The sequence below is a fragment of the Tauraco erythrolophus genome, chromosome 10 (assembly GCF_009769465.1).
Source record: "Tauraco erythrolophus isolate bTauEry1 chromosome 10, bTauEry1.pri, whole genome shotgun sequence".
NCBI lineage: Eukaryota > Metazoa > Chordata > Aves > Musophagiformes > Musophagidae > Tauraco > Tauraco erythrolophus.
In genome coordinates, this window is record NC_141474.1 from 3,680,143 (window position 1) to 3,703,447 (window position 23,305).

General features: G+C 45.1%; 1 protein-coding gene across 4 annotated transcripts in view; it reads right to left on the minus strand.

The window, feature by feature from the left end:
• Positions 1 to 226: 226 nt before the first annotated feature.
• SMG7 (SMG7 nonsense mediated mRNA decay factor) overlaps positions 227 to 23,305 on the minus strand; it is a 55,596-nt gene continuing 32,517 nt past the window's right edge. The window contains exons 9-23 of one of the 4 annotated variants that reach the window (XM_086617868.1): positions 22,952 to 23,114; positions 21,699 to 21,855; positions 18,622 to 18,692; positions 18,261 to 18,321; positions 17,644 to 17,763; positions 15,339 to 15,774; positions 11,520 to 11,664; positions 9,454 to 9,594; positions 9,206 to 9,336; positions 8,142 to 8,507; positions 4,293 to 4,373; positions 3,525 to 3,684; positions 2,022 to 2,192; positions 1,770 to 1,921; positions 227 to 1,257 (exon numbers count right to left, since the gene is read on the minus strand). In XM_086617868.1, the coding sequence (XP_086473994.1) occupies positions 1,144 to 1,257; positions 1,770 to 1,921; positions 2,022 to 2,192; positions 3,525 to 3,684; positions 4,293 to 4,373; positions 8,142 to 8,507; positions 9,206 to 9,336; positions 9,454 to 9,594; positions 11,520 to 11,664; positions 15,339 to 15,774; positions 17,644 to 17,763; positions 18,261 to 18,321; positions 18,622 to 18,692; positions 21,699 to 21,855; positions 22,952 to 23,114 (2,469 nt within the window). In that variant the 3' untranslated portion in view covers positions 227 to 1,143. Of the gene's footprint in view, positions 1,258 to 1,769; positions 1,922 to 2,021; positions 2,193 to 3,524; positions 3,685 to 4,292; positions 4,374 to 6,504; positions 6,655 to 8,141; positions 8,508 to 9,205; positions 9,595 to 11,519; positions 11,665 to 15,338; positions 15,775 to 17,643; positions 17,764 to 18,260; positions 18,322 to 18,621; positions 18,693 to 21,698; positions 21,856 to 22,951; positions 23,115 to 23,305 lie in introns of all 4 variants that reach the window. The other 3 variants (XM_086617864.1, XM_086617867.1, XM_086617866.1) reach the window with 3 other exon arrangements.

Below are 23,305 nucleotides of genomic sequence, written 5' to 3' on the forward strand. Positions count from 1 at the left end.
GGGTTTCTGCAGAGCTGACTCGTGCTTGCGGGGGCGCGTACCCCTTCGCGCTGTCCAGGCCGACTGTCGGCTTTACCCAGCCCTGCTGGACCCCTGATTATTTTTCTGCAAGATGTTGCACGTTGGTAATGAAACTATTAGCGTTCAGCGAAGATGGGAGGATGGAGAGAGAAAGAAAAAAAAAACAAAACCAGAAACAAAACCGAAAAAAAAAAAACAAAACCAAAAACCATTGAAAGCTTTCTACCTACCTATTAAAATGAGTCAGGCTGTGAATGCACAGACTAGCCTGCCCTGTGCAGAGCTAGCCACTATGCTACAGTAAAATGTACAGGAATCAAACATTAATTTAAAACCCCAGAGCAGTTAACTTGCTTGTCCAGCAGAGTGCTGCAATGCCCCACGTCACCCATTACGGCTGAAAACACCTACTGAGAGGAGGGCATTTCATGCTGGAGTCTCTAACCCACCCAAGGGCCAGCCAAAGCCTTGGGGTGAAAGGTGAAGTGGTGTCAAGTGCCAGACTCTCCTTCATGGAACTCCTTCGCTAGCCCAGGAGACAGAGCCCCACCTCGTCACCAACCACCTCGGACTGGAGCAGCAACTGGGGCTTTCGTTGCTACACACTGACTACGAAGCACGTCTGTGTACGGAAGAATTCAGTGTGATCTTACTACTGAGATAGTAATAAAGATGTTTAGGAGTAATTTCGACTACATTCTCAGTCAGCAAAGCAATCATTAATGGATTCCTATTTTATCTCCCCAAAGAGAGGAAAAGGATTGAGAAGTTCTCGTTGGCTTCTCCCATCTGCCCTTCGTTCTCAGCTTTTACTTCCCATGTGGCTGGGGACATGCACGATGGAGAAGGTGAGAGGCGGTGATATCGGGTTACTGAGTGAGCCAAACAGCAGTTCCTCTCTCCTTCCAGAGGGCCCAGGGATGGGAGAGTTCCTGATGTTGTTTTCTTGCACTGCAGACGTTTTGTGCACACTCAGTGGGTCGGTGGAGCACTTACGCCCTCCTGACGGCAAGGAACAGAAGAGAGGGCTGCCACCTGCGCAGGACCGTGTGGGCCAGTCCTGCAAACCCAACATGCCATGGTTTATGGAGCCTTCGTTTGCAAGGGTTGCCACCTCTTGTCTCAATGTGGCGGGTTCATGGTGCCTTGTCCGCGTTGCTGCTTCTGCTTCTGCTGCATTAACAGCTGCTCCAGGGCTGAGGGTCCAGGGTGCATCATGGAACTGGACCAGATGGACTAAAAACAAACAGACAACACTAGCACCTCCTTGCATTAGACAGCCCCCCTCTCACAGATGAGAAAGCAGAGACAGTTTTCTATACTCTCCCTCTTCTCTTTATCACTCTCATACCTGGCCTATCATGAAAGTTATCCAGACTACAAAGAAGGCCCTCTGAAGAGAGGCTCCTCTGGAAGAAGCTTATCCTCCTCCAGAATCCTCACTACCATAAAAATTCATCCCACATTAACGATTACTAATTTTTAGACTAGTCAAAGCAAATGGTATAATTTCTTCCAGTTCTGCCAGCTTGCTCTTGATCTGCAAAACATTCTAGAACAGCAAGAACTGGAAAACAGTGACACCTTCCAGCACCGGTCGCACCTCCCACACCACCTGTGTAAGTGAATTTGCAGGAAAAACCTTTGGTTTCTGCCACTGAACTCTGATGCTTGCAACAGGCTAAAGCCCATCGCCGGATCTTCTGGCCCCAGAGACCGTTCCTGAGCACAGTTTTGGTCAAACATACCTTCAGGCTCTCCATAAGCACAGCTGAGGAGTCCTCCATAGTGGGGGGACCTTGGGCCGCCCAGGTGCCACTGGGAGCGCTGGACTGGTGCCAGCTGCTCTCCGAAGACGATGATGTCGCTGGGAGATAGTCCAGACCAAACCCTCCCATTGCTGAAATGAGAGAAAGACAAGTTCAAAGGAATGTAGGAAAACCATCACAGAAGGAACACTCAACAGTTGGCTTCGTGCGAGCCCGGAACCCAACACTTGCCTGGTTTATCTGTTTTCCAGCGGTCTGCGACTCTCCTCTCTCTATTGTCTGGAGTCCCAATGGGTCCAAAGTTGGAGAAGGGAACAGAATTGTGGTTATGGGTTGGAGGGGAGCTTGGCAAGCTGCTGGGGTTGGAGGAGTGAGGAGACTGGCTGGCTGGTGTCGAATGATCTGGTGATTACAAGGAAAGAGGAAAAAGGTCAGCAGAAACAGCAGGAGCCTCCTGATTTTGAATTTCTTAGTGCTGCAAATTCTGCCATCACTCAATTTACTCCAATGCTGATGGTCAGTTTTTATTCCCTCCGTTACACCAATGTAATGCAAATCCTAAATTCTGAGTGAAAATTTTTTGTGCCTATGTAAGAACACAACGACTGTGTTTAATGTACACGTCTGCCTACCAGAAAAACCAAAACCCAAGAAACCTCAATAGGACTGGCTAAGCCAAAGTGACTTTTCTCCATGTGTCCTGAATAGCTTTTCCCAAACCAAGAAAAAAAAAATAAATCACATGATCAAGCTTCACAAACTAATAAAAAAATGACATTAAGACCTCAAGGAGTTTGCAAATTTACAACTTAAACTCTCAAGTCTGGGAATGTTTTATGCTTCTATGGGTCTTAGAGCAATTCAGACCAGAACCCGATACCAAGCAAAGGATGAGAGCGAGCACGGAAAAGCCCGTCTGCAGGTGGGAGGGAATGATGCCTGAAGACCACACAGCATAACAGGGTGGCAGGAGACTATGTGGTCTGGAATGAAGAGGTAAAGGGAGAGAAAGCCATAAATCCTGCTAGAATTAAAGCACTTTGCAGCTCCAGCCATCTCACCCACAACCGTTATTCCTGGCTGGTTGCAACAGCCTCAGCGCAACCAAAACTCTCATCCAGTGCAGGTGTTATTTTAAATCCACTCATTTCTTAGGTTCAGCTAATTCCCCCTCTCCCCTCAAGTTCTTCTGGATTTTTAGTGAGAGGAAAATCAGGACATAATAGTTATGTTTGACGCCTTTAAGGTAATTACGAAGGAAGAAGCTGGTTTGCTTTGTAGGCTGCGTAACAGTAAAAAACCAACCAAATGTCATATTTTCCTCCACACTATATAGTTTCTTTCTCTTTCAATTATCTACATTATGAAATCCAGTTCTCCCTGCGTTTTCCACAGAAGCAACACTGAAAGTATACAGGTGTTGGAGTTACAGCCCTACTCCCAAATGCTTGTCAGGAATCTTAAGTTAAGGAGATATCAGGATTTCATGCCTACTATAACTTTTATCCTGCTCAACTACTTCAATTAAAATCCAGGCTCTTACACTGTATTAGTTACAGAATCCCCTCATATTTGTGAGAATATATAAAGAAAAAAAACCCAGAAACCTTCAGACATTGTCACACAGGTTGGTTTTTTTTTTTACTTTCCAGTTACATTTAACCTGCAGTAGGTTCAGAATCAACTCAAATTCTCTTAAATCACTAGACACAAGAAAAATCACACCAGGATTACCTGAGCTGGCTGGAAGGGATGGAGACCACGGAGTCCCTTCAAAGAGAGAATATAGTGAAGTCTCCTGGTGGGCAACCGAAGGGGTGACTTCTGTTTTTGTGCTGGTATTCATGTTTTTCCCATATACCTCATTGAACATGCTGTTGTTTGGATATCTTTCCTGAAAAAAAAAAAAGTAAGAGTTTAGGTATTGGATTTATTTCAAACACTGACTGTACATAGGAAATAACTATAGAGCAAAATATTTTCCTTTTTTTCGCTCTGCAGCCCCCTCTTCTTTGACTATTTTATTTAACATGAAGTCCATCGCATTCTGAACCCGGACAGATTTCCCCTGGCTGGTCTGCAAAGCCTTCACAAAAAAAATCTTTAAATTCCCAGTACTCACAAAACTGGTTATCAAGACTCTGCTCAGTTCTCTAGAAGAGAAAGAGTAATCCATTGCTCAGGAATAAAAAGCTACACACCATAACACTTTGAGATGCACCTTTTCAGTTAACTCCATGATTCTACTAAGAGGAAGGGGCCCATGAACTCAGCAAGATTCAACAGTACGTCTGCAGAACTATAGCTAGGATGAATTTGGGAAGACAACTGACAAAGGCAAAGATAATCTTGCTGGTACAGACCAAAATTAGGCATCCATATGGATTTCTTTCATGTTCCCCATTGGTTTGAAGTAGAGGATATCCTTGTAATTCTGCCACGTTACCTAGTTTAACGGCAAGCTCAAACAGCAAAGGGCTGCAGATGTTGGTCCTCACTTACCTGATTAAGAGAAAAGCCACTGAGGGACAGGAAAGACGACGACTGAGACATCAGTTCTGATGGTTTTTCCAGCAGGGACTTCTTCAAAAACCAAAAAAGGAAAAAAGAGCAGTTAGTGCTCAGTATAGTGAGCAAGAGGAAAGTACGGTGTCAGAAACTGCCAAGGTGTTCTTGGTCACATCTTAATCCTTCCTTGTATTTTAGCTCCAGCATCCTGGAGGACACGGGGAGCAAACTAACAAATGCAGAAAACCAGTAGCTTCCCTACTAACTGTAATTAATATCTAAAAATTGACAATTGCGACAGCTGAGAGCCTCAGGCAAACCCCACTGTCAGAAGAGCTTTTCCAATCGTTAAGTGCAATAATCTGATACATCTAGAGGGGAGATTCCTGCCAAAAAAAAACCCCTATGGTTGTGTAAAACCTTGTACAAATGAGACAGGATCCTTCCCGATGATCAGAGGACTCCTTCAAACATGATTAGACTCTTGTATGTTGCTACTGACAGAACATTTTTCAGTTTTGAGAGCATCCCTGCTGTACAAACATCCTTAGACAGTAAGAGCAGCCAAGTGCTGCGATTTTTCAAGGGATTAAACAGCAAAAGTTTCACTGAGCACTCTCTCATTTTCATTATAAAGGACTGCAAATGGGACAAATAAAACAGAGGTTCCAAAACTCCCCTGGGGTTCCACGTTAAGATGTTATGGACCTTGTCCATCCTCTAGGCCCCCCTCTGATACAGCTGTTATTTCCAGCATTGTTTCTCAGCTTTCTCTTCAGCTCTTATTATGATTAAGCAGTGAAAAATAGTGGCTCTGAAACAAATCTATTTAGGGAAGAAAAAGGACCAGTTATCATCAATACAGAAACCAAAGCAAAATTCTAAGTCTCGGCTGGTGGATGGTGAACACCACTAAGTTTAGGATCAGGATCAGCAAGTCCTGGAATTAGTGAAGCCATAAGTAAAACTGTGTGTGATCCAAAATGAAAGCTGTAGGCTTGTTGCAAATAAAAGCCCTCTCGCACTCGTACCAGCTCAGCACGTCAGATGTTTTTAAATGTATTGTTCAAACAACAAAAAACCTGAACTAGCCTCCCCTCCCTAACACGCTCCTGACATCTGGAATATCTTTGCTTTTATCCTGTAAACCTCAGACAAACAGCCTCATTTTCTTGGCAAGCAGCTCCTCGCTTGTTAGATTTTCAAAGCGATGACTTGGTCCTTTGAAAGCATGTTTTAAAAGACAGACAAAATTCATGCTCTGCAGATCCACTGAGATTGCACAGAGGAGAACCTCCTTCCACTTGTCAGCAGACACCAACAGTAGGAGCTTCCAAGGCAGCTGCTGAAGAAGCAGCTATTAGTTTCCTAACAAAGGTACCTAATGAGACAAAAAGGGGTGCCTGTTTGGCTAGTGGCTCCTTGGGATGGCACGGGAAATAATTGAGGAAAGGGTTTATCAACCAGAGATTTCAAGTAGAGTCACAAATAACTCTTCTTTGTCACTGCTGCTCATCTGAAATTGCAGTATTTAACGCACGTGCTTGTAGCCACACTAGAAAGGCGTACTGCGTTTTCGGAGGCAATTTACAAATTCAGCAGCTCTAAGACCCTCCAGCTAGTGAGCCAGGAAGGTTTTAATACAGAAATGTAGAAAGAAATCTCTGCCTAGCAAAAATGACTGTATGTCTATTAGAGTCACTGATTATTTAGCCAATGTCTTACAATTCTCTCTTAAAACCATCTTGCTTTTTACAGTCTCTTCTGCATTTAGTAGGGCAGTTCTCCCCTGGCTTTTATCTAATTTTTATACACGGATTGTAAGAAGTCACACTTGTTCTGATGACGTCCCACAATGGAACCTTCCACTGTGCTCCCCCTCCTCCTAATTACTAACCCTGTGCCAACTGCAGAGGAGCGAGTGCACTAAGCAACGCATCGACATCTCTCCTGTGGACTGTACTTAGAAAAAAAACCCAAACCCACTGTTAATTTCTGAACAAACCCGCTGGCCTGGATTCAGCCCAAGAGCTATTCTGGGGATCTCCAGCTGATCTGAGCTCTCGCGCTAGCTCAGGGGTGAGGCAGGGAAGTAGACAGGAGGGATGGGGGAAGAGAAAGGAATTTCACATTTCTCATAAAACTTCACAGCAGAAAGAGACGCCAGTTAAGAGTGAGCAGCAGCAGTATTACGTCAAATACATACAAAGAGGCTTCGTCCAGGAAGAGAGGCGAGAGGCCCCAGCAGAGCTGGGTAAAGATCAGGAGGATTAGAGAAAATCAGCTCTTCCTCCTCCTCCAAGGCAGCCAGACTCTTTAACAGGTCCGGAGGAAGCAGAGGGGAGCTCTTGGGGTCCTAGTGACAGAAATGAGCACAGTGAGACAACAGAAGGCAGAAGGGAGAACAGCAAGAGGTGGTGAGGAGAGGCTAAGCCAGAGCAGGAGGAGAGAAAATAGGGAAAGGCAGGAGGTGGCATGCAGAAGGGCGAGGAGAGAAAGCGGTGCAGCCAAAGGGTGTCGAGGGGAAATGGGAGAGAAAACGTTGAGGGGAAAACAAAACCAGTCATGTGGCCTAACGTGTGCTGGGAGGAGCACCGGAGCATCACGATGATGGGCAGCTAGTTTTAATCAGTGCAACGTGTGCTTCCCATCGCAACCCATGCCAAGCACTGAACCCGTTCTCACATTCACGGACAAGGAGCACAACATCTTACAATATTCTTCTACAGCTGACCTGTGAGCAATTTAGGTTTCAAGGAAAACTACCTTTGCATCTTCTTCCCTCCTCTATTTGTGGAGTTTAATTCCCATGAGACTTACTTCCACTGCTAATAGCTGCTACACCAGCGTACAGCTGACTGGCCCACTGGGCCAAAAAACCCTGCTAAGTGCTGCTCAAACTTGACATCTTGAATTTTGTGAGGGATGCTTAAAGCACAAGCATCACGGGCACAGCCTCTCTGTACTGCACCACAGCAAGGTTTCCCTTTTAGGGATGAGAACAAGGCTTTGAGCCCCATCTCCATCTAAAAACCACAACCTGACATCAGGGTAGAGGCAGACTGCTCCATATTGTCCAGCTCTTCTCTCTGAACAATAAGCCAGGTGATCTCAGCTGACCTTCTGAAAACCCTGAAAGCATTTAGAGAGGCGTATCTGACCACAGGTTTAAAAAAGCCTCTAAGTTTCCTGAAAGCACTTGCAGACAACTCCAGGACTGTTAACAAATAACACAGACTGCAGGTTTTATAAACAGTAACGTGAAGCACAACTGCATGAATAGAAGCAAAGTATTCCACTAGTGCAACCAAGAGCTAAAGAAGCCATTTAGTGCTCTTGCTGCGGGGTGGGAATTGCAAGAAAACCAAAAAACAATCCAAGACAAGACTGCTCCTCCCAACCTCGATGTGATTACTGCAGCGTCAGCTATTCAACACACTCAAGATACTATATGGGTGTTAGGAGTTAGGGGAATGATTCAACTGCAATTATTTGGATGGCTTTTATGGTTTTTGCCAGTTGCCAGACAAGTATTTTCCCCAAAATTATCAGCTGCCGTGTTTCTCCACCTGACAGATACAGTGCAGAAACCCATGTCACATCTACACTGAACGAGACTTACACCTACTTGAAACCAAATCTTCAAGAGCCAGATCCCACACACGGACAACTAAAATGGAGAATTCATCACTGTTTCCTGGAATTCCATCTACCAATACTCAGCTCCCTACTAAATAAGCCCACGTTGACCTGCTTGAGACTACAGGGCACTCTTGAATCAGGGGAACTCCTAGAGTTGTCAGAGACTCACTGGTTTTCACCACTTCTAACATGGATCTTTACCTCAAAGGTCATCCTGGAGACAGCATCCTGCTCTGGGCGGAAGACTCCTTGCCGTTTTCCCCTGCGGTCCATGTTAGACGGCTGTGCCATCACCCTACTGTCAGCCATGCCATAGGAAGAGTCCCAGTAATATTCTGGCACTTTGACTTCTGAGGGGTTCTGGTTATATGGCTCCATTGGGAAAGGCTTCATTTTTTTCTCCAGAGGTTGCTGTTGCATCACGGGAGGCTGTAATGACTGTTCAAATAATTTTAGATGGTCCTGGGCCTGCAGGTAATAGGACTGCTTTACGGGCATGATCTTCCCCAGCGAGCCTTGGACTTGAGGTGGGTTCCAGAGCTGCTTTGACGAGTCTGTCTGCGGATACTGAGGCAGAGACACATGATTTCACCAGCAGGCAGGAAGAATTAGTGTTAACTGAATGCCTAACTTCATTCAAACTGGCTCACTTGCGACAGACATGCCACAAACATTCTGATTTGCTATGTTACTCACCAAAACGCCCAGACTGGACAGGCATCCAGTAGGCTCTAGTCAAGCTCTACACCAATAGCCAAGCATTGGTGTGGTACTTTATAATCACCTTTATTAAGGTATGAGCCAGCATTTTGCTGCCCAGAACACCAGGAGGGTCTCACCATCGAGTCCGGACATGCCAGAAGGGAGATTTTCTCCAACAGGATGTGAGCACGAAACAAGTTGCTGTCAGGGAACTGACACTGCAACCCAATTAGCCAAAAGGAGAGCGTGGGTGAAGGTTCAGGCTCAGTCCTAGTTACTTAAACCAGAAAACTACAAGGGTCTAAGACAGAAACACCTGACCAAAAATACCACCTTCATATCTTGTCTATTACCAGAAAACCCATTCCAGTAGATACTTTCCTCTTAGTTAGAGTCTTGTACATTCATACTTGCTGAACTTCAGCTCTTTTTCAGATTTGCCCAGAAGTTTGCAGGTCAAAATTCCACGCTAAAGTCTTTAACGACAGTTTTTAAAAGGTAATCCGGGAATGTTGGCATTTATTTTTCAACGAAGCTCAGCACATCGCGTGACTCAAGTTTACCTGCTGGAATCCGGAGTGGTGTGGTGGGCTCTTCCCCAGGCCCTGCACAGCTTTCGTAGGGGACTGTTGCTGCTGTTGCTGGGCCAGAGCTTGGACCTGTAACTGGCTCGCAGACTGTGCTGTTGCCTGAGCTGGTAAGGATGAGAGGGGTTGCTGGGAAGGAGGTGGCGTTTGCTGAGGTCCCTGGGTCATCGGCCCTGGTCCGGAGGGCCGTTGCTGGCTGTAAGGAATGTGGGACTGTTTCCCACCTTGCACCTGGTTTCCCGCAGGTGAGTGAGCTGTGGGCTGGAGGAAGGTTCCTGGGACAGAAACACCACCTGGGAAGGTGTACCCTGTGCTCATGGAGAAAGCCACAGGAGGGGGGACGACGTAGGTTGGAGGTGGAAACCCTGGAAAAGATAAACACGCACCTTTAATGGCAATTTGGTAGAGCAGATAGCTCCCTCCAGAAAACATTTAGTGGTGGTTTATTTTTCTTCTCATTTTGCTCATTTAGACCACAAGGACAGGAAACACCAGGCACAGTTCGCATACGTGCACTGTAAAGTCCCTTCTCACCTTTGCAAGGGGCTTCAGAGTTTGCTCTCGAGTGTTCTTGCAATATTCCAGGCACTGATAACAGTCAGCCAGGGCAGTATCTGGGAGAGTCACAGGTTTCCCACCTCCCATCTCCATCTCCCCCTTCCCACCCCACCGCCACTACCTTTTTCCTTCACCATTCCGAGGGTTTTGATGCTTTAACCCCAATGTTCCCATCCCCTCGAACGCATAAATTTTCAAGGACTAAACTTCTGGAGCAACGGACAGAAGCAAATCAATAAGTCTCCTGCCTCCTCCCAGAGGATTGCCAGCCCCAGGATCGATTTAGATGGAGACAGACAGCGAGCAAACAAATCCTCATATCCGCAAGATCAATTTCTATCCCGTAGTTCACCCTGAAAAGCCAGGTTTGGAAGGCAAGCTTTAATTCTGTGTCTCACAGGCTGAATTTTATGTTGACTTTGTGACAGGGAAGATGTCCCTGTCTGATATTGAGCAAATACATGTAATAGCTGCAGGGAAGACAGAGCTTCCAGGTATTTTGTGAGCAAACATGGACAGCAAGGTATGACAGGGAGACTCCTCAACAAAATAGGAACACACGGTGTGGCAACAACAGCAAGTAAGAGCACGCAAATTACAGCTTGAAACATGAGCACCACTACAAAAGAAACTGAGCTTTAAAGAAGACAGCAGTGTGATTGGTCTTTTGTACTGGAGCCCTACACACAGAGAAGCTTCCTCCTGAGCTAGTAGAAGGCTTTGTCATATTTTGACTAACTACAGAAACAGCGTCCTGTGAAGTTCCTTCATCTCACACCCACTAACCAAGAAGGAACACGGCACATTTCACGAAACACCGTGATTCCAAAGCATAAGGAATCTTACGTACCTCGATTCACTTCTGCTACACCTCTTCTTTACAAATTTGTAAGACAGAATCACATAATGGTTTGGGTTGGAAGGGACCTTCAAAGATCATCTAGTTCCAACCCCCCTGCCATGGGAAGGGACACTTTCCACTACACCAGGTTGCTCAAAGCCTCATCCAACCTGTCCCTGAACACTTCCAGGGATGGGGCAGCCACAACTGCTCTGGGCAACCTGTTCCAGTGCCTCACCACCCTCAGAGTAAAAAATTTCTTCCTTAGATTTAATTGAAATCTCCCCTCTTTCAGTTTAAAGCCATTACCCCATGTCCTGTCACTGCACACCCTTGTCAAAAGCCCCTCTCCAGCTTTCTTGTAGCCCCTTTAGGTACTGGAAGGCTGCTAGAAGGTCTCCGTGGAGCCTTCTCTTCTCCAGGCTGAACAGCCCCAACGCTCTCAGCCTGTCTCTATAGTAGAGGTGCTCCAGCCATCGCATCATCTTGGTGGCCTCCTCTGGACTAGCTCCAAGTCCTTCTTGTGTTGGGGCCTCAGAGCTGAACGCAGCACTGCAGTGGGGTCTCATGAGAGCAGAGCAGAGGGGCAGAATCCCTTCCCTCGACCTGCTGCCCACGCTGCTTTGGCTGCAGCCCAGGATCCGGTTGGCTTTCTGGGCTGCCAGTGCACATTGCCAGCTCCTGGTGAGCTTCTCATCAACCAACACCCCCAAGTCCTTCTCCTCAGGGCTGCTCCCAATCCATTCTCCACCCAGCATGTACTTGTGCTCTCAATGTGAGAAAGCATCTTCATTAAAAGAGCTCCTACCTCCAGAGGCTGTAAGGACCACTATCACAGGATTGTCTTTGCAGTCAACAGTAAATCACACTTCAAAGAACGATGCAAATTACCTGGCCGGCTAGGAAGGGGAGGGAAGGCTCCTGGGTGATGAATGGGGATGAACTGAGAACTGCTGGCCTGACTTGGAGTCTGAGTTACAGGTGTTTTCCTGGCTTCAGACACTGGAGTCTTCCTCATCTCCGTCTGAGATTTCACCTAATGCAAAAGAAAGTAAGAAGAAATTAGAGAACTTTTCCTGTAATTACCCACAGCATGTCTCAAGCCAAACAATGAACTTTCAGATTGTCTGAGAGATTACTTTCTTTTCCCTGAGTAACTGGGAGAGGTTTGGAACACAGGAACCCAGTTCCCTCCTTGCTGACCTCGAACAGGTTACCCTGCCTGTCCTCAGGCACTCCTTGCCTCATGAAAGCACTCTAAGGATGTCTACCCAGAAGACTGCAACAGGCTCCTTCTCTCACGAGAGACGGGGAAGCAGATATAATAATATCCTCAGACCACACAAAGAACTTACCACGCTGCCTTAAAAACAAAACAAAAAGTGCAGATGCTATTATGCTTCTTCTGGGGCACTGCTTCAACCTAACTCATGCCACTTACCTGCAGCACCTTAAAAAACAAACACTACCACGTTTTTTCCTAGGGAAGTCTTTCAGCCTAATCCATAGGGTGATGTATATGCACAAACTCCTGCAATTTTTTTGCCCTAGAGCATACAAGACAAATCGCAGAGGTGCTTAACCTCTTTTGGTTTACTGTGTAACTGCTGTATGTTCTGTTAAAAGAGCTGCACCAGTTAAAGGCAGAGAGAAGAATGGAATGTAACGTTTACCTGATTCTGAGCCTGCTGCGGTCTGGGTCTTCCTGGAGAGGAAGACAGAGGGGAAGACTACTTTCCCTTTCTGTTCAGCTCGGCAGAACTGCCTGGAATGCAAGATGGAGCAGGCAGGAAAAAGACAGCAAGCAAGGATCCCGGGCAATACACAACGGGCCCAGGAGCAGACCTGATGCCAAGCCTCAAGGGTGATTGAAAGAAAGGGGGTTTATCAAGGATCATATTAATAAAAAAATATCCAAACCAAACAAAACTGAAACTGGGTGGAGTTTATTTCAATATTTAGTGCTGCTGAGTTGAAAGGAGTTAGAAGGCAGGTCCTTTCTGCCAAAATACAGTGGTAAAGGGGTAGATGCATTCAAATTCTTCAGTTCTTTTTCAAATAAATCCGAATTTCCCCATTTAGAAACTATGGGAGTGTAGTTTATTTTCTGTGTTTAATTCAAAAAGTATGATTGCAAGACTGGGTGTATTTTTGACCTCTCGCTAGAAAAAATTAGGAAGGAATTCCACCTCAAGGGTCCGGCTGATGCTAAGCACCATGAGTAACGCAGTCCCTGCTCACGCCGCGTCTGTTCGCTGCCCTTCATCATGTTCTGTGTATTCAGCTTGGATCGTGCTGCCCCTTTTTTCTCCACAACGAGCCAAACGTTTTATAACCCCATGCCAAGAGCTATGCATTCTTTTACAGCAACCTCGGAGAATTCAAAGACACTCTTTCTGCTGTGCGATCTCAAACATGAGCTCCAGTCCATCATAAACTGAAAGCTGCTATAACACTTCCAAAAGACCTTGCACATGATTTATAGTTAACTTTTAAAAGCTAAATAACTAAAATTGATTAACTGAGACAGACAAATTTCACTTGCTTCCCTGCTTCTACTTGACCTTACCTCAGAAGTGTTGATTCTACCAAATATTTACTCCCTCAGTGGTCTTAGGGCTCCTACATGATGCTTGAGGGAAGCATCATTTCTTCACAGTGACCTCTTAAGAGCACGTTACACCTTGATTAAGCCTGTATTAAACCTTCCTCGGCACCTAACATCATTTTCCCTAGAGAGTGGAGATTCAACCTGTGTCACATTCTCATGATCCTGACTGAGCGCACAAGTTTTCCCACTTATCTGCAAAACAGGACTCATTACTTTCCTATAACCTTCCTAACGTTTTTGTTAAGTAGGAGCTGCAACAAAAGCATTTAGGCTTTGGTTTGCAACCAGCTATGGAGGAGATATCTCCAAAAGGCCAAAGCAGAGCACTAACAGACCAACAATCAGCACAAAACCTACACTGGTTTCTCCTCAGTGGGCGGGAGGGGAAGGCAAACCTTTTCCATATTCTGGAGGAGATTTGGATAAATAAGTCCACCAAAGGCATTTCACTGGAATAGCTGCCATAACAAATACGGCTGATGGAACTAAAAAGTCAAAATTAATTTCTATTCAACAAGAGATGAAGAGTCACCAACCACATCAGAACAGATTCCGCTACAGCTGGGTTTGAAAGTTTTTCCTGTGTTTTTTATCACTTAAGACTAAAGACAAACAAATTTCTGATAAATCAGCTGGGTTAAAATTAAAATATCTTCCCTATCCAAAAACTACACATATTTCTCAGAATATCCTGTGGGTTTTATCAGCCTCAAGTCCTTATTTTGCAAGACGGGCACAAACACTGAAAATGGGAGTTGTGCTCAGGTCTGCAACCACATTCCAGATGCGTTCAACCAATAAATAAGAAACCTGCTATTCTAACTCACCTATGTTGGTTTTCAGATACCAGAATCTTGTTTGGTGACTCCCAAACGATTGCCATACGCTTTCTGCAGGCTACTCCCCTCTAACCCCTTTGGTAGGACCCCTTGCAAAACCAACTGCCGGTTCAGACCTTCCATTTCATAACAAAGTTGTTTAATAGCAAATAATCAGGTGGAGAACGAGAAGGAGGATCCAAAGGACACCACAATCCGGAAAGACTGAACAAGCTGGTTTGTCTAGCCTAGGGAAAACAAGACCTCAGTTACACAGGCCTGCAGAGCAGTTGCAAAGAGGAAGACTTACGTTAGCAGACCTGTCCTGGGAAGCAGTAATGGGCTTACACAGAGGTTAGGGGGATGAAGTGCAGCAGGAAATGATTTCCACTTGCAAGAACAGCGAAGAATTGACACAGTTTCTCTAGGGAAATAATAGAGTCTCCATCACTATCATTAAATGCCTCCAGATGTCATCAGGGAACGACTGAGATGCAGCCAAACTATCCAGGTACGGATCAGAACAACTCTAAAACTCTCCACCCTTATTTACTACAACTCTACGAAAGCCAGACCAGTAAATTCACTATTTACTTACAAGGTGAGCATTTTTGTACGTAATGCTTACAGAAACAGAGGGAAAAAAACATGCCCCTATAAGAAGACAACTGATAAAAGGGCAGCTGATGTGAAAACCAACAATTTTGAGGAAGCATCTGAGCACGGATTTACAGTTTAAGAGCAGTGTGGCTTTCCTTCCTTCCACAGAGGACCACCTGACTGCATGCACAGTACAGAGGATCTTACTCCCCATATGCAATTTGGTGCTTTTGCAACGCGTTCAATTTAATGAATGTGCACAAGTCAATTGAACCGAAAACGTCAAGCATTCAGCTCCTTCACAACAGAGCACGGCATGGGTTAAGAGCACGACTATGACCTGGCCACGTGAACTGCCTTGGTAGCCTGAGTAATCTGTGGAATAGCAGGTAGAAGTCTGGTTTTTAAGACAGTTAACATACCAAAATCACCTTTCACAGCACCCTATCTTTTTTCTCCCCAACAAATTGAGACAGCATCAAGGAAAAGGGCAGAGACCCAAAGACCACTAATACCTGGTCTTTGAGATAAACGTGTTTCTGGGTTTTTTTTGTGCGTTAGCAGTACCTGCAGGGCACACAGTGAGACCTTGACTCTCCTGGACCCCATACAAGCAGCGATGGCCCTGATGCAAACATTGTCCTGCCTACAATGCAGCATCCCTTTGATCTAAAGGCTTACCTGAACTGCCACGTTCTGCTTTCCTGCTTCCTGCATCTTATCCAAGCCGCATTTCTTGGTCTCGTTCTTCCTCTTATTGTTATCCTTCTTTCCATCATTCTTATTGGCTACTATTCCTTTGCTATAGTCCCGTCTTTCCCTACCTATATCTTTAGGGGGATAGATTCGCCCTTGCTCTCGGTTCATTTCCCGTGGCTTGATGTTCTCTTTGAACGTGACCATTGGTTTTTCTCCTGCGTCACAGTTGTTGTTTAGGCTTCTGCCAGAGGACAGAACTGATTTGAGTCCAGGGCTCCCATCTGTAGATAGCGGCTCTGCAATAGATGTTTCCTGCAAGGCGAGACTCTCTTTGGCTTCACTTGGGTCTTCTAGTAGTAATTCTGGGATTTCCGTCAAAAACAACAGCTTGCCTACCTCATTTTCACACTGAATCAACCTGAAAAAGACAGAACTGAATTGAAGAGCAAGTAGGAACAGTTTTTCACAGGGTAACCCACCTCTCCAAATTATAAAAGCAGAAAGTCTGTGATGCCCATCTACAAGAAGGGCCAGAAGAAAGATCTGGGGAACTACAGGCCTGTCAGTCTGACCTCAGTGCCAGGGAAGGTTATGGAGCAGATCACCTTGAGTGCCATCACGCAGGACGTACGGGACAACCAGGTGATCAGGCCCAGTCAACATGGGTTTATGAAAGGCAGGTCCTGCCTGACTAACCTGATCTCCTTCCATGACAAGGTGACCCATTCAGTGGATGAAGGAAAGGCTGTGGATGTTGCCTACCTAGACTTTAGTAAAGTCTTTGACACCATGTCCCACAGCATTCTCCTGGGGAAACTGGCTGCTCATGGCTTAGATGGGCGTACTCTTCGCTGGGTAAAAAACTGGCTGGATGGCCGGGCCCAAAGACTGGTGGTGAATGGAGTTCAATCCAGTTGGCAGCTGGTCACAAGTGGTGTTGCCCAGGACTCAGTTCTGGGGCCAGTTCTGTTTAATATCTTTATCAATGATGTGGACGAGCGGATTGACTGCACCCTCGGTAAGTTTGCAGATGACACCAATTTGGGTGGGAATGTTGATCTGCTCGAGGGGAATAAGGCTCTACAGAAGGACCTGGACAGGCTGGATCGATGGGCTAAGGCCAACTGTTTGAGGTTCAACAAGGCTCAGTGCCGGGTCCTGCACTTGGGTCACCACAACCCCACGCAATGCTACAGGCTTGGGGAAGAGTGGCTGGAAAGCTGCCTGGTGGAAAAAGACTTGGGGGTGTTGGTTGACAGTCAGATGAATATGAGCCAGCAGTGTGCCCAGGGGACCAAGGCGGCCAATAGCATCCTGGCTTGTAGAAGAAATGGTGCGGCCAGCAGGACCAGGGCAATGATCAGCCCCTGTACTCAGCACTGGTGAGGCCGCATCTCGAATGCTGTGTTCGGTTTTGGGCCTCTCACTACAAGACAAGACATGGTGGTGCTAGGGCGTGTCCAGAGAAGGGCAATAAAGCTGGTGAAGGGTCTAGAGCACAATTATGAGAAGCAGCTAAGGGAACTGGAGTTGTTCAGCCTGGAGAAAAGGAGGTTGAGGGGAGACCTTGTCACTCTCTACTACTATGTGGAAGGAGGTTGTAGCAAGGCGAGTGTCAGTCTCTTCTCTCATGTAACAAGAGGAAATGGCCTCCAGTTGCACCAGGGAGGTTTAAATTGGATATAAGGAAAAAATTCATCCCCAAAGGGGTTGTCAAGCATTGGAACAGGCTTTCCAGGGAAGTGGCCGAGTCACCAACCCTGGAGATATTTAAAAGATGCGTAGACATAGTGCTTAGGGACACGGTTTAATGGTGGACTTGGCAGTGCTAAGTTAACAACTGGACTCGATGATCTGAAAGGTCTTTTCCAACCTAAATGGCTCTATGATTCTACGTCAACATATGCACTGTGCATCTCTTCACCCCAGCAACAACAAGATGTTACATCACATCTCCCAGCTAAGGGGACTCTCTAGCACGATGTCAGCTCGCATGCTCGCAGTCTTGCTGCCACTTCAAATACTGTTTCCACTTCGCTGTGCCGCAGTATCCCTAAAAAGGGCTCATCGAACACGATGCTTTACTCCAGATACATCACCTATCATAATTAGCTTACGAAGCAATGGCACGCTGACCCACGGAACACCGTATGAGCGCCGTCAGCATCTTGCATTCACGTTCTATCTAACTGCTGTGTCAAACAGTGAGAAAAATAAAGCTTAACCCGGGCACCTGCATTGTCTACGTCTACAGCAACTGAAACACACAGATGCTACTTGCGATTACCTCGGCTGGTTATCAGCAATCCATTTGCCTGTGAAGATCAGACGCTGCTGCCGTATCCGACGTTGTTGCCCTTCCTTATCTCCTGTAATTGCCTGGTGGCCTTTGGAAAAATCCAAGTTCCTAGTATTGACACAGGAGAGGGAGTAATATTAATTACACAATTACCCTCTGCAACATCATATTTCCATAGAAATGCAACTGGTCAACATTACTCGATTATGAGCTGCGAAATTTCACCAGATCCTTTTCAAAATATGACTGTTACAGATGTCTGATTTACACACGCAATTCCCTTCTGGTAAGATGCATCTACATTAAAGAGGTTTGGTGAAGGGTTTTTTTTAAAAAGAAACAAAAGGTTGAAAGTTCATCTGTGTGATAATCAAAATCACAAAAATAATAGTTGAGTGAATACATCTAATATTTAGTCAGCATGTGTGCATGACGTTAGGTGCAGAGACACAGTTAAAAGCAGAATAAAAAGCCAGCAAAGTAAAAACACATCGAGCAGTCTTCCTGTAAAAGTACTCCTTTCCCCACTTCTTGCAGGGAACAGGTCAACATCCGTCAAAGTAGTGACATCAGCAAGACTATAGTTTCCTCCAGCTGTCACCCACCTGAACGAGGGCCTCAGAGCCAGGAATCCTTGCAGCTCAAATTCTTCTGGAAGTGGGGTTGCTGGTGAAGAGATATAGTAAACAGCGTAAGGAGAGCCTGAACACATTGAGTACAGTATCGTAAGTCGATAACCCAGCAAGGTCACTACACGTAGTAAAGCATTTTATTAAAATGCTCCTCTGTACTGGCCCACCCCACAATCTGAGGAGCTCGGCACGAGAAAGAATTTGCAAAGGAATCCCCTGCACTAATACTAGAAAACAACTTGCTCTCTTTGCTCTTCCAACTTGCAGTTCCCCACATAAGGAAAAACATGCATCGTTCCCAGTTCTTTGCAGCACAGACTAAAAGCATCCTTACCATTATTACTGGACAGATCTTCTTCATGAGGCTGGAAGCTGTTTAGAAGAGAAATCAGCCAGGGCCATATGCTACAAACCAGAATACAGACAAATTATAAGGGAAAACTACAAAACACGGAATTTACCCACCTTACTAAGAAAATACTCAGCTCTGTTACAGTCACAGCTTCCATTAATCCTTCGAATCCCAAGAAAAGGTAAGTTTCTCCCAAGGGTCAGGGAAAAGGTCACTTTATTGACGAACTTATAATTTTTTAAAAATTCAGTCTAAAATTATGAAGACAGACAGATTCTCGCAGTGTTCATTACCCAGCAAATCAGAAAACCTACTACGAATGTAACTAGACAGAACTATTGGAGGAGCTGAAGTTCAGAGCACCTGTTTGCAATTCCTGTTTTCCAGTCCAAAGCTGACTGCTCTCAAGGCACAGTAAATTAATCAATTGGGAAGTAAAATAATTTATCGAGATAGAGCTGCGCACAAGTACTTCTGTTCTGTGAACATTACGGTCTAAGTAAGGGCTGCACCGACTAAGACCATTAAACTGGAGGTTAACGGGCAGCCTCCCTGCTTTACACTGCCAACACCATTACAAGCAATGACTGGAAATTCTTTACAAAGGCCCTGGAGCAAATAATTTAAAAATCACAACCATCACCGTATAGGTAGTTAACATTTAACTACCACCAACAGGCTGCTTTCTCCAAATTTTTAAAAAGCTCCAACCCAAAAGTCTAAGCAGTTGCCTTCTGCTTCAGTGATGGGCACCCAGTCCACAGAGGCAACAGAAAACTATTTTTTGGAAGGTGCCCATCGTGCTCGGTGTTAGTGAAACAAACCTGTCCTCCCTCAGCAAGGCTTTCGGCCATCATCCAGCACCTAGACTGGAGAATGCAAAGTGCAACCGAAAGCCTGAGGTCAGCAGCTCTCCTGCACTGCTGCAGGGACTGGAAACATTAGCACAGAGAATAAGCATCAACATAAACTGAGCAATAGCTCCTTCCCATGACTGACAAGGAAGAGAAGGAGGAAAAAAGGGAGAGTGCAAGCCTGTTGCAACCGACAGTAAGCTGCAATCTTCCCGTACAACATCTGAAATAATGAGATTTCACAATAAGAGATCTCTGAAGAGTGATGTAGTGACACATGCAAAAACCTAGACCTAGTGTGGCTTCCACAGGGCAGGTTTGGAAAAGCTCATTGCCAAAGAGCACACACTAGTATTCATATAGTAATTTCTGTCCTCAGTTATGTGTTCAGCTCTGGGGCCTCCAACAGAAGAAGGACATGGAGTTGTTGGAGCTGGTCCAGAAGAGGCCACAAAGATGATCCGAGGGCTGGAACACCTCTGCTATGAAGACAGGCTGAGAGAGTTGGGGCTGTTCAGCCTGGAGAAGAGAAGGCTCAGGGGAGACCTTCTAGCAGCCTTCCAGTACCTAAAGGGGCTACAAGAAAGCTGGAGAGGGGCTTTGGACACGGGTGTGTAGTGACAGGACAAGGGACAATGGCTTTAAACTGAAAGAGGGGAGATTTAGATTAGATCTAAGGAAGAAATTTTTTACTCTGAGGGTTGTGAGGCACTAGCACAGGTTGCCCAGAGAAGCTGTGGCTGCCCCATCCCTGGAAGTGTTCAAGGCCAGGTTGAATGAGGCTTTGAGCAACCTGGTGTAGTGGAAGGTGTCCCTGCCCACGGCAGGGGGGCTGAAACTAGATGATCCTTAAGGTCCCTTCCAACCCAAACCATTCTATGATTCTTGCCTCCATATTTATCTATTCTTCTAGGTAAACACATTTCCTTCCCATTTCAGATGTTCATACATTTTGGGGTACAACTAATTATCCACAGGAAAACAATAAGCATAGAGTGGAGACAACTGTTTAAAGTTTAAAAAGGAATAAGGATTATTTCTTGAACCAAGAGCAAAATTAATTCTGAATTCAGAGTAAGGAAGACTTTAAGAGAAATCAGACATCAGGTTATTACACAAGAGGCCAATAAAGTTGCACACGTGTGCGTAATCTGCAAAGAATGACTTTCATTAAGATTTTCCAATAGAAATAAGAAGAAAAATGTCATCCTTACAAATAAAGGGGAAGATGGACAATCATCTCAACTTTTTTAGAGCTGACAAATGTAATGGCTACTAACTAATGCCCAGTTTGACAAATCTTAGCTGTACTTAACTTTCTTTTCGAGTTCAGCTGTGCCTTTTACAGCTGTTTGCTGCCCACTTCACAACTCCTTTGTACGATGAGGACCTGAGAACATCACGTTACCACACCACAGATTTAAAAAACAGGCATGTTCTTTAAAGAGAGCCTGATAGTTTTATGGTCAGAAGGACCTACTCTGGCTAGCTCAAAATACACATTCACACCTGAAGATTCATTTTGAGACTCCATGAAGTCCTGCCTGCACCTCCACTCTGCAAGGACTACTTCATATCAAGTAGTAATCTTCACTATTAAAACACTGGGATTATAGCAATTATTGCTATAATCCATGAAAGTTAACAGACTATAACAAAAGTAGGAGAGCTTTGAACTATTTAAGCCTAGATTTAAAAGATTAGAGGCAGAAGTGAAAAATCAGAGCAGCAGTCCAGAACCATAATGCCTGTGCTGACATTTAAAGATCCCCTCTACTAAACTCAATTCAATTACTGGACGATGAGCCAGGAAAACAGGATTCCAGTACTAACCAAGAAATGGCTTAATGCATGAAATTAAGGCAAGTATTCTCCTGCCACCTACCTCGATAAATCTGAGAAATCATTACAATAGATCAGACTAAGGGCACCCTCAGTAGCTGTGCCCAAGTCAGACATTATAAAGGAGATTGCTCAGATCTTAATTTAAGAAAGCGTTACACGCAAACCTAAAGCAAATTAAAACAGTGAATTTGCTCGTGTAGCCCACGAATCTCATTTTTTTTAACTTTTTAGCACATACACTATCATTTTGATGCCTTTAATAATAAGTTATGCGATCACTTTTCCCATTACTAATTTGTGTATCATCACTTACTATTACTTTATGCAATTAAATTTATCAAAAGAAAGATTAACACTCACTACCGTCTTTCATCAACCACTGCCTCCTGGAAAACACTGGGCCTAAGTTTCAGCCAGTCCATTGAAACCTTCACAGCTGGAAGAGGATACGCAGCTCCAGAGTCCTCCTGGTAGTCGTTTTGTAAAGGACACTTGCACAGAACTCCAAGAAAGGACACTAGAAACAGAGGAGAAAAAAAAACACCAAACAAAAAACCACACACAATGCAGGAATGACACTTTAAAGCTGATCAAATAACCTAATGAAACACATCTCACCTATAAAACCCTATTTTTAAGGGAGACTTCTTTAGAACAAAGCAATCCAATTATTTGATCTTTAAAAATCCACCAGCAGATCAGAACATCTTTTTTTTCAATGCAGAGTTTTCTACCATGAAGCAGAACATTAGTGTCTCCTCCCCACCCCTCCCCTCCTTTTTTAACTGTTATAGCAAATCATTTTGTTAACTTGTGAGACAAGCCCATTACAAAAACAGTCATTCATTTATTTATTAGAAATTATCAACTCAACTATCTATCTGCATTTTATCCCCTTTCCCAGGGTCAGCAGGCACACGAATCCACCGGAGCGAGCTGTGCAGGCAGGCACCCAGCTCAGACCCATTAGAGCACACAAGCTGAGAAACCATACCACACCAGTGTGATCATGGTGCTTTCAGACTCAAACTCCAGGCTGGAACCTGGAGAAGTTCAGCTCTTCAGAAATGTAGGTGTTTACGAACAAGGCCAAGCTGATCATGGGCCAGATCAGGTTAAGCAAATGAGCATTGTGCTGCTAGAGTCTAAAATGCTCTGCACTCCCACTGATCTTCTAGTTGATGTTACCAAGAGCACAGAAGCAGCTGAGGTCCCAGTTCAGTCAGCTTTGACTTCAGTGCCGTTGAATCAGAGCTAGCTCCAGTCAAAACAACTCAAACCACGTCGAGGCCAGCTGTGAAGCAGCCCCACCACGCGTGGTACTACCCACCACCAAGATGGACCCAACTCTCTACCCAAGTTAAAACATTCTTTTCAGAACCAGGAAAAAGATGCAGAGCTCTGTAAGGCTTCAGATGGAGTAAGTCCAGTGTTAGCCAGCACTGCTAGACAAACGATCCTGTGCAACCATCTTCTCTCTGAACGTTCTCCCATACTGTCCATTCTCATCACTTATCTCACACAGCCATTAGGCTAGATGCTGACAGCACTCTACTAATTGATTCCATATAAAAATGAAAGAGATACAAAGATCAATGAGTTTTCATACTTACTGAAGAGAGCCAGTAACTGTGTCCAGCAGAGCTGCTCGTCCTGGCTGTAGCTGTGCTGCTCCGTTTCATTGCTGAAGTCTCGCAGGTGATGCAGTTGAAACAGATTGATCACAGTAATATGGACCAACTGCTGAGAATTGAAGGCTTTTTGGAATAACAACCTCTGCAACAAAGACACACGTACAACATATGTATTTTTATACGGTAAAGCACGTGCCTGAAAGTCCCTGCCCACGGCAGGGGGGTTGGAACTAGATGATCTTTAAGGTCCCTTCCAACCCAAACCGTTCTGTGATTCTGTGAATTCCATGATTCCATGATTAGTAGTTGCTACTTCACTGCTTGACTAATGTT